Source organism: Plecotus auritus (assembly GCF_963455305.1).
Source record: "Plecotus auritus genome assembly, chromosome: 2".
Lineage (NCBI taxonomy): Eukaryota > Metazoa > Chordata > Mammalia > Chiroptera > Vespertilionidae > Plecotus > Plecotus auritus.
Window position 1 is genome coordinate 14,568,860 of NC_137771.1, and position 13,969 is coordinate 14,582,828.

General features: G+C 46.7%; 1 protein-coding gene across 2 annotated transcripts in view; it reads right to left on the reverse strand.

The window, feature by feature from the left end:
- Positions 1 to 13,969, reverse strand: part of TCEA3 (transcription elongation factor A3) — a 38,376-nt gene that overhangs the window by 17,320 nt on the left and 7,087 nt on the right. For both annotated transcript variants that reach the window (XM_080655946.1, XM_080655947.1), the window contains 2 exons: positions 13,425 to 13,566; positions 5,915 to 5,980 (listed from right to left, as the gene is read on the reverse strand). In XM_080655946.1, the coding sequence (XP_080512072.1) occupies positions 5,915 to 5,980; positions 13,425 to 13,566 (208 nt within the window). The remainder of the gene's footprint in view (positions 1 to 5,914; positions 5,981 to 13,424; positions 13,567 to 13,969) is intronic.

Sequence of the window (13,969 nt, forward strand, 5' to 3'; positions counted from 1 at the left end):
ATTAGCTTGTTTATGTGTTTATAAACATTGCCTGCTTTCATCTCCAGAATACAGGTTCCATCGTATAGGAACCCCACTGACTGGTTCACCACTGTCTTCCAGCACCTTTAACAGTGGTCCAGGTAGGTACTTGGCAAACCTTTGTTGATGAATGAATACAGAATGAGTTGAGGGAGCTGGCCACAGAGAGATGAAAGGTGCATTCAACAGGTTTAGACAGAGATGAGCTGAGTGGGGGACTGGTCCTCTTTGGAAGGCCAGTGACTTAAGAGAAGGATCTCTCTCTGAGTCAGTGTCTGTCAACAACTATGACCTGGACCAACCCATCTCCTACAACTGTGATGGTGTTCCAGATTCTTCCTGGTGTTGCCCCTCACTGACTCATGTGCCCCATCACTACATCCTCAATGTCTAGGACTCAACAATGGGGAACCACCAGGGGGAGCCTGAGGATGTGCTCAGAAGAAGGCATGATAGCAAGCAACAATAATAACATTGCCATTTAGGGAATGCCTATACTGAGGTGGTGTATTTATTAAGGACCCAGGCTCCAAAGCCAAACTCCCAGGTTCAAGGCCTGACAACACCACTTTGTAGCTATGTGACATTGGGTGAGTACCTTCTCCTCTAGGTGCCTCCGTTTTCTCACATGTAAAATGGGGATAACAATAGTACCCATCTTATAGAGTTGTTAAGGAGATTAAAGCACCTAAGAGAATTCTAGTAACGAAGTATTAGGCAATTTACATAGGTAACCACATTAAGCGTGAGTGTTAGTACTAAACATTATATAGTTATTGAGCACTTACATGGATTAGGAACAGTGCTGAGCATTTCATTACCTCATTTGATTTTCACGTAACCTTAAAAGGGGGTCATAGTTATCCCCATTTGACAGCTCAATAGACTAAGGCTCAGAGATGAACTGACTTGTCCAAGGTCACCCAACTAGCAAATGGCAGAGTCACACTGCAAATCTAGGTCTGCCTGCCTTCCAAATGCTTTTCAATACATCTCACCGTGTCTCTAAAAGGCAGAGTTTTCCAGAATCCCTTTACCTGGGCAAGGCCAGGCTGCTTGTTGACATTTTTCCTCACCTTCCCGGCAGGGGACTCCCAGTCCCCGTGCCTCCTCTCGGCGAGGAGCTGTCTGGTTGGCTGGAATTTGTTGCTAGGTGGCATTTCGGGCAGCCATGCTCATTTTGCTTTCAATGCACAGAACTGGGAACTGAGTCCAATTGCAGAGAGGGTGGAGGTAGGGGGTTGGATTAATCAGAGCGTCCTTCTGCTTCCCGGGTGTGTCAATGTCGGCACCAGCCTGTGGTCTGATACCAACCATTAAGTGCTTAGAAAATCCATCCACCCCAGGTCAGAGCAGAGGCACCAGGAGACCTGTCTCGCTGCTCTTGCACGCCACCGCGAGGGTGTTTCGGGTACTGCACCGCCAAGCACCTGGAATTGCTTAGGTGAAAAACAGCTGGGCCCGGCCCTAGCTGCCTTCCTCCCTGACACAGGGGTGCCCTTCGTGGTCTGCTCCCTGTTACTCCAGCTGCTGTTCCCAGAGCGTCATGCTCACTCATACTGCCACACCTTTGCATGTGCCATTCCCTCTCTCTGGGAGGCCCTCTCTTAGCTTGTCTACCAGGCAAACTCCTATTCATTCATCTATCAATTTTCAGCCCAAATTCTCTCTTCCATGAAGTCTTCTTTTAAAAAACATCTTATGCCCTAACTGGTTTGGCTCAATGAAAAGAGTGTCAGCCTGCGGACTGAAAGGTCCCAGGTTGGATTCCGGTCAGGGGCATGTACCTTGGTTGCAGGCACATCCCCAGTGGGAGGTGTGCAGGAGGCAACTGATCAATGTTTCTCTCTCATCGATGTTTCTAACTCTCTATTCCTCTCCCTTCCTCTCTGTAGAAAATCAATAAATTTTTTAAAAAAGCTTATCACTTAAAAAAATAAAAAACACCTTATATTTTAATATGTTTTCAAAAATTGATTTTAGAGAGAGAGGAGGGGAAGTGAGAGGGAGGGGGAGAGAGAAGGGAGAAAGAAAATAAACCTGAAACCTGGGTATGTGCCCTGACTAGGAATTGAACCAGTGACCCTTCGGTGCACAGGTTGACTCTCAACCAACTGAGCCACACTGGCCAGGGCTCCTTTGATTTCTCAAATCATAACGGAACACTCTTCCCATGTTCCCATTGTGTGTTATATCTTCAAAAAACAAGTATTTTGGCGTCTGCCTCTACACTAGTAATTAAGCTGCAGGACGGCAGAGATCATGAGTTTAAATCTTTGTCTGGCCTTAGAGGTTACAAACTGGAAGGCTACAAATACATTTTGTTTGCCCTATTGTGTCTTAGAAAAAGGGAATATGCTGCCAATGTTTAAAACTGGGAGTCTCATATGACAATCTAGATGTCCAGTTTCCCTTACAAAGCTGCAGGACATGGCACAGTGGGTCTGCATGTCCACAGAGCAACAACCAGCTGGAGTAGTGGGTGACCCCCACAGGTGGGCAGGTGGTCTCCATTTTGCCATAGTCCCCAGGAGTCCCCAGGGTGTGTAGATGCCCTTGACCCCTGACGGATGTTGCCTGTAGAGGAGATGCTCAACAAGTGTGAACCGGGGACTTGTATGTATGTATGTATGGCAGAGAAAGAGAGAGAGAGGTAGAGAGTGCAGGAAACAGTCTGGGCAGAGGATAAAGTGAATTTACAAGACTTGCTCCTGGCCCTTTGGGTTGCCTGCCCCCAATACTGAAGCAGCAGGAAATGACACAATGGCTGGAAGGCCAAACACCTTCTGTTTGACTGACCTGCAGGAAAAGCGTTCATGACGGGAGGGAGCCAGGAGACTTCAGGGCCACAGGCAAGGTCAGGACAGGAGTCTGGGGTATAAATTCCTCCACTGATGTTGAATGTTATATTATAGCATCAAACCCAGAACGGGATGAGCGGTCAGTGTTTCCTTCTGGGACAGGACCATCCTTCACTAAGCCGGATGCCCTTCACGTTCCAGGATGTTTAGCATTTGGGACCCCTGCCTACTAAATGCTGGGGTGTTCCTTCCCCATTCCCATTATGGACAGAATATGCGTGTCCCCCCCAGTCCATATATTGAAGTCCTAACCACCAATGTGGTTGTATTTGGAGGCGAGGCCTTAGAGAGATAAGCAGGTTTAGATGAGGGTAGGGCCCCATGATGGGATTACAGTCCTTCTAAGAAGAGGAAGAGAGACAAGAGTGCACCCCCTCCCCCCATCATGTGCAGACAGCAAGAAGCAAGAAGGTGGCTCTCTGCAAGCCAGGAAGAAGGCCTGCACCAGGGACTGAATCAGCTGCCACCTTGACCTTGGACTTCCCGGCCTCCAGCACTGTGAGAAATAAATGTCTTTTGTGTAAGCCATGCAGTCCATGGTATTTTTGATAGCAGCCCGAGCTGACTAAGATCCCTCCCAAGCCATAGTGACAACCGAAAATGCTTCCATGAATTTCTAAATGAACCTCTGTGGAGGACCTCTGGTTTAAGGTCAGGATGGCACTGGGGCCTCCTAGGCCTCCCTCATGCAGGCAGATATTGCTAATGGGCCACAGAACTCTCATCTCCGAGGCAGGATGCAGCCTCAGACTCCCTGATAGCCTTCACTCACCAGCTGGAGCTGGCAGTTGGAATAGGGCAAGACAGCAGCCCCGTCAACCTCTCAGGCCTGTTTCATCCTCATAAAGCCTTCAACAACCCCTTGTGGTGGTGCTTCTTTTCTGTCCAGTGGCAGGCAGTCTTACTGTACATTAGGCCTAAAACAGCTGTGCGTCTCCCACTCATAATCACCTAGAAGCCAACCTCACTGTCCCACCTGGTTGTCCCAGCATTCAGTCTGGCCCCCGGACCCTCATCATTTGCTTAAATCCACCTCCAAGTCACTTCCCTTGGCCCTGCTTCTCCTGCTCTGACCTGTGACCTCCCTCCCGGACTACAAGTCACTCTTTTACCCACAATCTCTCAGTAGTGATCTCATCCAGCTCCAAATGCTAGCCACACACTGACTCTGAAATTTACATTTCCGGCCCAGACTTTCTTCCCCGAGTTCCAGCCTGGTATAACCTAACCGCTCATGCACCTTCTCCACCCGGATGGCTGGTATACCCCTCAAACCTAGCATATACAAACCTGAACTCTGAATCTCCCGCCACAGTGGGACTTACTCAGTCCTCCCCTATCTACTAGTGACAACTCCATCCTTGCAGATGCTCAGGTGAAAAGTCCTGGAGTCATCCTGCCTTTTTCTCTTGTGCCCCACATCCAATCTGTCAGGAAACCCAACCAACTCTGCCTTCAAAATGTATCTGGAGTGGAGTCCACCCCTCCCGCCCCCCCTCCGCCCGCCTGCTGCCACCCTCGGCCACCGTTATATCGTGCCTGAATGATTGAAATCGTTTCCTGGTCTCTCTACTTCCACCCTGACAATCCACTCTCGGCACAGCAGCCTGAGGGATCCTGATACGTTTGATCATATAATTTACAAGCTTAATACCCTCCAGTGGCTCCTGTTTCACTCCTCCTCCAACTCGCCTCTCATTTCCTGGCTTCAGCCCCACTGGCCACCTCACAACTCCTTAGGTTTGGAATGACCCCAACATCTGTGTGGCTAATTCCCTCATCTGGTTAAGGTTTTGCTCAAAGGTCATGTCCTCAATGACCGTTTTCCCCCAACCCCCCTCACGCTGCTCTGTTTTCCACAGCACATGCCATCTTCTAAACTGTTGTATAACTTACTTATTATATGTGTCTCTGGCTCCCCTCTTAGAATACAGGCCTTGAGGTTGCAGTAATTTTTGTTTCTTTTGTTCAGTGCTTTATCCTTGGCACCTGGAACAGTTCCTGGCACATAGTAGGCCCTCAACAAATATTTGATGAATGAATGACTTGATGATATATGCTACTCTGGGGGAGATATCCTAACCAGTTCAGCCTCAAACCAGAGTTCCCGCCCCAGGTATAGGCTCTCAAGGCCTGTGTCCTCACTGGGTTCAGCTTCACCTTCAGAACCTTCCCCAGTGATGGGCAACAGTGAGTGGTCAGCCACCACGAAGGAGCCACAGCTCTCATTCAGGGGCCCCTTAGTCTTTAAAAAAAATATATATTTATTTAAAATTTTTCAATTATAGCTTACATTTAAAAAACAACAACACTGTTCTCTTTATTGCAAGCAGACTTATAATCATTAGTCAGTACATGCTTTTTTTTTTTTTTTAATCCTCACCCGAGGATATTTTTCCATTGATTTTTAGGGAGAGTGGAAGGAAGAGAGAGGGAAAGACAGAGAGAAACATTGATGTGAGAGAAACACATCGATTGGTTGCCTCCCTCCTGCACGCCCTGAACAGGACCCAGACGGGGGAGGAGCCTGCAACCAAGGTACGTGCCCTTGACAGGAATCAAATCTGGGACCTTTGGTCTGCAGGCCGATGCTCTATCCACTGAGCCAAACCGGCTAGGGCCAGTTATAGCTTACCTTCAATGCTATTTTGTATTAGTTTCAAGTGAACAGCATATGATTAGATAATCATATACTTTACAAAGTGTTCCCCCTGATATTTCCAGTAGCTCAACTGGCACCACACACTGTTATTACAATATTACTGACTATATTTCCTATGCTGTACTTTATATTCCCATGACTATTTAGTGACCACCAATCGGTATTTCTCAATCCCTTCATCTTTTTCATCCAGTTCCCCAACCTCCCTCCCCTCCCCCTTAGTCTTACTGTGTGGATCCTAGATTTCAGAGGCAACATAACAGCTAAGGTTTCCTCCTTTCCCCAGCCTCAGGCTTCCTACATTAAAGCAGAGAGAGGGACACAAGCTGAATAGGATCTCTGGGGTGGAGAAGTCCATGGCTTCCCTTACCTTTCCATTGATGGTCTTTTTGGAGAGGAGGTGGCCGAAGAAGACTTGGAATCCACAGAGTCTCTCCTGAAAGAAGAGACATCAGAGGTGAGACTCTCTCCCAGGCCAGCATCAGTACTGATCTAGAGAGGTCAGAGCTGGGGAGAAAGCATCCCGGAGCCATGCTGCCGGGCTGAGGATGGTAGAGCCCAGCTGGACCACGGCTACCGGGAGGGGAGCTCCAGGTGATGGGGCTGCTCACCCTCCCCTGCCCTCCATCAATGAGGCCAGATATGTTCCATGTGTTCTGTCATCTGTTACTAATCATGAACGACTAATTCTCAGCAGGCCCCTCTCTTCCTTGCTGTCAGGCAGGCCTTGGCCAGCTGGAATCCATGGAGACTGGAATTCCTGGGATTGCTTATTCTCAGGAGGAGGGAGAGATCACCTCCAGCCTCCCCTGCAGGCACCTTAGAAGGAGGAGAGGAGAGGAAGCACAAGGGCCTTGGAGGTTGAAGAGCTGCGTTAAAATGACAAGTGAGAAGGCAGGACACAAAATTAAATGTAGGTTGTGCCTAAAGTCTTGGCAGAAATGCCTATGGGGGCCCTGACTGGTTTGGCTCAGTGGATAGAGCGTCAGCCTGCGGACTGAAAGGTCCCAGGTTCGATTCCAATCAAGGGCATGTACCTTGGTTGCGGGCACATCCCCAGTAGGAGGTGTGCAGGAGGCAGCTGATCGATGTTTCTCTCTCATTGATGTTTCTAACTCTCTATCCTTCTCTCTTCCTCTCTGTAAAAAATCAATAAAATATATTAAAAGAAAAAAAAGAAAATGCCTACGGGGAAAAAAGACTGAAAGACAATACATCCAAATGCTAACCATGGTTATATTAGGATGATGGGATTAGAGGTGAAATTTCCCCCAACTTTCCAAAAATGCATGTAGCTACATTTGTTTTGATATAGAATGCATTTTCCCCTTTTATTGGTTTTGTAAAATTAATCTGTTTGCAAATTGCAACACCCACTCCCTATCTCACTTACCTTGCTCTCCTTTTAATTCTAGAAAAGGTGTCACCTCCTAACAGACTCTAATTTTCTTACTTATTATATGGAGTGTCCACGCCTCCCCCCTCCCCCATCTAACTCCCACAAGAGCAGAGTACAGTGGCTTTTGTTCACTGTGGTGGACACTGTCCTTGCTGAGCCCATATCCCCTCAGGCACTCATCCTCCCAGTGTCCTGGGACACAAGGACTTTCTCCTGCAAGCTCCCCTGGGTGCAGTCTGCCCGTGGGAGTTCTCTGCTCCAGTTAGAACCAGCAGGCCAGTAGGCTGCGAGTGCAGGGTGGATATACACCCCCCCTGCCTTGGCCCTCAAGCGGGTCAACCCGAGGTGTGTTCTCCACTGACACACAGAGCGGCCAAACAGGATTTAAGTCCTGGTCACCCGAGGCAGTAACCGGCTTACTAACACATTCCTTGCTGGCTTCCTCCCATTCCCTGTCTCACTTCCTCACTCTATCTGCATTTCCTGAAATAATTTCCCAAGTAAACCCGCTGCACCGGAATCCAAGTCTTAGGGTCTGCTTCTGGGGAACGCAGTCGAATATGTTCATTGACTTACCCAAGCACATACACTAGTGCCTGGCACAGAGTGGGCACTCTACAAATACGTGTGGCCGAAAGTTGTGCAGTTAAACAGTACAGAAATAAATATAAAAACTAAAAAAGTAGAAAAACAAACCTCCCCGGAAGTGACAACTATTAAGTTTAATGTCTTTCCTTCCAGGTCTTTTTCTACATGCATACAAACATACATAACATGTGTCATTCTAAAAGGGAGTCGAGCCTGGCTGGTGTGGCTCAGGAGTTGAGTGTCAACCTATGAACCAGGAGGTCACGGTTCAATTCCCGGTCAGGGCACATGCCCGGGTTGCGAGCTTGATCTCCAGTAGGGGGCATGCAGGAAGCAGCCGGTCAATGATTCTTATCATTGACTAGAGGCCCGGTGCATGGATTCGTGCACTAGTGGGGTCCCTCAGCCTGGCCTGAGCCCTCTCGCAATCCGGGACCCCTCGGGGATGTCCAATAGCAGGTTTCGGCCTGATCCCCACAGGCCTGATCCAGACAGGAGGGAACCTGATCCTGTGCATTGAGCGTCTGTCCCCTGGTGGTCAGTGCACATCATAGCCACCGGTCGACTGGTTGTTCAGTCGCTTAGGTTTTTATATATATAGATGTTTCTTATCTCTCTCTCCCTCTCCCTTCCTCTCTGAAATAAACAAAAATATATTTAAATATAAAAATAAAAAGGGAGTTGATGACATGAGTTGCATTCCCAGCTCTAACCCCCAGGGCAGGTCGTTTTCTCCAAGCATCGTGTTCCCTCACTTGTCAAATGAGAAGAAAAGAACCTATGTCTTGGGGCTGTCTGGGAGGAAGACATTAGATCATGCAGTTCCCAGCACAAATAAGTCCTTATACTCCATAATTGCAGACATCTGATTTCTTGTTTTCTAAATTATACAATACTAGAGGCCCGGTGCATGAAAATTCATGCACTTGCGGGGGTCCCTCAGCCCGGCCTGCTCCCTTTCACAGTATGCCACCCCTTGGGGGATGTCCACCTGCCAGCTTAGGCCCACTCCCCAGGGGATCAGGCCTAAGCTGGCAGTCAGACATCTCTTTGGCAGCCCGGGAGCCCTCGGGGGATGTCTGACTGAGGCTTAGGCCCGCTGCCTGGGGAGTGGGCCTAAGCCTCAATCAGACATCCTTAGCATTGCCAAGGAGGCAGGAGAGGCTCCCGCCACCGCCGCTGTGCTAGCAGCCATCAGCCCGGCTTGTGGCTGAGTGGAGCTCCCCCTGTGGGAGTGCACTGACCACCGGGGGCAGCTCCTGCATTTAGCGTCTGCCCCCAGTGGTCAGTGCGCATCATAGCGACCGGTCATTCTGCCATTAGGGTCAATTTGCATATTACCCTTTTATTATATAGGATTCCTGCACAGATTTCCAGCTCCCATCTCATCCTGCAGGTGGTCTGGGAGACAGTGGGCAAGGCAGCTTTAGGGGCAAGCCTTGATTACCCTGTGGACCAGACCCATTGCTCTGGATCTTCACTCCAGCTTGAACACTGGGGGGGGGGTGGGGGGGAGGGGGCAGCAGCAAGGGAGAGAAGTGATACCTCCTTCACATGCCCCTCCACTCCCACACCTGGCTCTGGAGCTCCTGGGAGGGAGGGGAGGAGTTCCTTCCTGTGAACCCTATGAGGATGGACAAGTGTAGACCAGAGCAGGAGCCAGAAATCTTGCAGGTGGAGAAAGGAGAGAAGACATGAGCCTCTATCCTTGAGCCTCACCATTTTTCTGGCCTGTCCTCATTGCCTTTTTTTTTTTTTTTTTTTTTTTTTAGAACAAGTCAGAAATATTCTGCAGTTATTGTAAATGATCATTATGAAAACTATTTGGGAACATGAAGAAAATGCCTAGAATACAATAGGAAGATAAATTAACAAGAACATAGTAGTTTGTACACTCCACCTACAGGAATGGAAAAATGACATATGTGAGTAGTTCAGGATTGGGAGAAAAGAGAAAAAAATAAAAACGGTTTTATTTGTCAGAGGTGGCACACTGTGGACAAATATTTTTAATTCTTATTTTAAATTTCACTGATGTGGTTATAGTGTTTATATAATAAATAATGAGTTATCATTAAGGAGACTAAAAAGAAAGGAAGCTTGATTCACCCAGCAAGGGGGGAGACAACCACCCCAATCCCTGCTCAGCCACAGTGATACTTCCCATGACAGCGCCACGCCGGTGAAAAGCGAGTGTTAACAATTCCACCTCCCACGAAATGTGCAAGACCTTAAATGTAAGATGCTAGTTACAAAACAGTATGTAGAGTGTGCTTCCAATTTTATTAAGAAAATATAAATGTACATGCATATGTTCTTAAAAGATGAGCTATACAGTGGTTATTTCCATTATTCTGTTCTTGTGTTTGCTTTTCTAAAGTTTTTACACTAAACATGAATTACTATTTCAATAAATGTGGAAAGGTTACAAAATAGTATATAGAGTATAATTCCACTTTATTAATTTAAGGATGGTGAGGATACATAGGTAAACGTCTAGAAGGATATGTGTGTGTGTGTGTGTGTGTGTATACACATGATTATATATACATACTAGAGGCCCAGTGCACAAAATTCGTGCTCTGGCGGGGGGTGTCCCTCAGCCCGGCCTGTGCCCTCTTGCAGTCCGGGACCCCTCGCTCCTTACCGCCCACCTGCTCGCTGCTCCTTAGCGCTGCCGCAGAGGCTTCTGGATGAGCAGCCCTCCCCCTGTGGGAGCACGCTGACCACCAGGGGACAGCTCCTGCATTGAGTGTCTGCCCCCTGGTGGTCAGTGCGCATAATAGTGACCTGTCATTCTGCCATAACAGTCGCTTAGGCCAGTGGTCGGCAAACTCATTAGTCAACAGAGCCAAATATCAACAGTACAATGATTGAAATTTCTTTTGAGAGCCGAAAACCGACTTCTGTGCATGGGCCACGAAGTTTCAATCGCACTGTACGTGCGTGCCCGCACGTGGTATTTTGTGGAAGAGCCACACTCAAGGGGCCAAAGAGCCGCATGTGGCTCGCGAGCCGCAGTTTGCTGACCACTGGCTTAGGCTTTTATTATATAGATATGTGTACTTGTCTCTAAAAAATGAATGATTTTTAATTTTCCTATTTATATATTTTAAACTTTCTACAATGAGCACGTGACTACCTGTATAAAATAAATGTAGCCCTGGCTGGCCCATGTGGTTCAGTTGATTAGATGTTACCCTGTGCACCAAAAGGTTGCCAGTTGATTCCTAGTCAGGGCATATGCTTGGTTTGCAGACTTGACCCCCAGTGGGAGGTGTGCAGGAGGCAGCCAATTGATGTTTTGCTCTCACATCAACGTTTCTCTCTCTCTCTCTCTCTCTCTCCCCTCCCCTTCTCCTTCCCTTCCACTCAGTCTGAAAATCAGTGGAAAAAATATCTATCCTAGGGTGAGGATTAAAAAAAATTATATATATATATATATATATACACACACAAGGGTCATTGTGGAAAAAAAGCCAACAATACAAATTTACAATTTTTCTTGTATAATATAGAATATGAAGCTCTTAATTATAATCACATATATATATTTAAAATAGTTTCATTATTTTTCTTATTTCAAAATTAATACATTTATTGGAAAAAATTAGACAGAAATTTGCAGAAATAAGAAAACAAATTCTTCTCAATCCTTATCTATTAGAAATAATCACCATTACCACCCTGGCACATATCCTTCTCATCTTTTCTCCTGTGCATGTACATAAGATTCACTTTCTTAATTTTTATAAAAATGGGATCATGCTCTATATACTATAGAGTGCAAGCTTCTCTTAGTTCTCAGAGGACATTTCCCCACGTCAGTCAATATTCTACTCTGCAGTGCTTTGCCATGGGAGCCCTACGGGCACTCTGAACACGATAAAGGGTTCTTCAGTGTATGGACGACCTTGTGCGCTGAAGCAATAGTAGCATATAGCATCCCCTCAGCCCCACAGTTATTTTTACAACCAAAAACGGGAGTAATGTGGCGGAGGCTATCTCCCTCCTGGTCACAAATCATGCCTCTTACAGCATCATTTCCTAAAGTGTTTTGCATAGAAGGCTTATGGTAGAGGATTATAATAAACATTCATTTAAAAAGGGTTCAGAGCCCTAACCGGTTTGGCTCAGTGGATAGAGCATCAGCCTGTGGACTCAAGGGTCCCAGGTTTGATTCCGGTCAAGGGCATGTACCTTGGTTGTGGGCACATACCCAGTAAGGAGTGTGCAGGAGGCAGCTGATCGATGTTTCTCTCTCATTGATGTTTCTAACTCTCTATTCCTCTCCCTTCCTCTCTGTAAAAAATCAATAAAATATATTTAAAAAAATAAAATAATAAAATAAAATAAAAAGGGTTCAGAGGGCCCTGGCTAGTGTGGCTCAGTTGGTGAGAGCATGTGTCCCAGGGCACATACCTAGGTTGTGGGTTTGATTCCCCGGTTGGGACGTGTGTAGGAAGCAACCATTCTCTCTCTCTTTAAAATCAATGAAAGCATGTCCTCAGGTGAGGATTAAAAAAATTAAATATCTGGCCCTGGCTGGTTTCGCTCAGTGGATAGAGCATCGGCCTGCGGACTGAAGGGTCCCAGGTTCGATTCCGGTCAAGGGCACATGCCCAGATTGTGGGCTCAATCCCCAGTGTGGGGCGTGCAGGAGGCAGCCAATCAATGATTCTCTCTCATCATTGATGTTTCTATGTCTCTCTCCCTCCCTCTTCCTCTCTGAAATCAATAAAAATAGAATTAAAAATATTTTTAAAAAATGATATGCACAGAACACATCATCTTTATGTTTAATCTGATTAATTTCTTAAATGATTCCCTTATAGTGGATATATTGGGAGAAAAGGTATGTACATTAAAGATGTTGAGAAATCATGGATAGTATTGTCCAGATTATGTAGTGTTATCTAGTGCCATCAGATACTACTCCGTATTAGCTAGTACCACCCCTTATCTTTTATGAACAACAGAGGACCTCCTGCCAGAGGAATTAAGTAATCTGTGTTGTCACATATGAAAAAGGCAGGTCTTATTTATACATTAACGAAGGCTTTAATCTATTGTGTTGGATAAGGCTTTTGGGACCTATCTGAAAATCATGCAATTTTGCGGACTGTTCTATTCTTCTGGGGTTCTGACAGACGAAGATTGGAATCCCACTTTGTCACATAATGGCTGTGCGATCCTCGGAAAGTCCTGCTTCCCAGCCTTCAGCCTCTTCATCACTAAATGGGAATTTTGAATAAAGAGCCAACAAAATACTTCTTTTCTAGGAGCAAGTCAGTTCCTAGTCCATTTACCTGCAACCCTGACAAAGGTGAATCATCAGCTGCATTTCTAGGCAGCATCGCTTCCAGTACAAATGAGCCCTGATTGGTAAATGATGTCTACACAGGAAGGGCTATGGCTGAACTATAAATAATTAGTGGAAAACCACAGTTTTTTGGCAGTCCCAAGTGAGTGGATTTTGTAACTGGTCAGTGCCCTTGCTGGAATTCTATGTTTGGTCTATAGGACTGACACCTATTTGGGGCATAGGACATCCAAGTCAGGGAGTTCCCACTCATTGTGGTCTCATTTCCTTGCACCTGGGCGTTACCTGGGTGGATAGCTGTGGATGCGGTGTTGTCCCCTATGAGAACTCTTGCTGATGAGAAAAGGCCTGAGTGTGTCAACAACACTGCATTCCCTGTCCCTGCATCCTTCTAGATGAAGCCAGTGCCAGGGACAGCCTATCTGGGTCTTGTGAGGGGGGCCTGGAGGAGATAATAATAATAGCCATCTCTCGGGTGGTGAGGATTAAGTGAAGTTATATATAAACAGAACTGCTGGCAGAGGACGCGACAAGTGTCAGCCCCCTTCTCTCTGTCCCAGAAAAAAATACCTGACTTTGGGCTCCTCTTGTTTTGTCCTCGGTGGAGAAAGGCCTGCCTCTGACTTCCAACTGGAACAGTCAAGTTCTTTTTCTTTCTTCTTGGCTTTTTCTCTTTCTTCTCCTTTTCCCCCTTTGGGGGAACTAGGGGAGTCTGGAAAACAAAAAAAAGCATAGCTTTGGGGAGGAAGAAGCAAAGGGCAGGGACAGGGACAACTGCACACTCCCCCAACACACACACGTTAATACACAGATGCACCTACAATATGCACATCTGTGTGCAAATCCACGCTCACACCATGGGACAGAAAGACATCTGCACCCACACCTATGCACATGTTTATACTAATATCTCTCTATAGACATGTACAAACACACAGGCAAATGAAATACACACATGTACATGAAAACTCACATATCTATAAACCTCGCACTTGAGTAGACAAACACTGGCACTCCCCACGAGAGACCATCTGTCATTTACGAAGTCATTCAACAAACGTACACTGAGTGCCTGCTATGAGCCAAGCACAGTCCTGTCACAGGGGCTGGGAGAA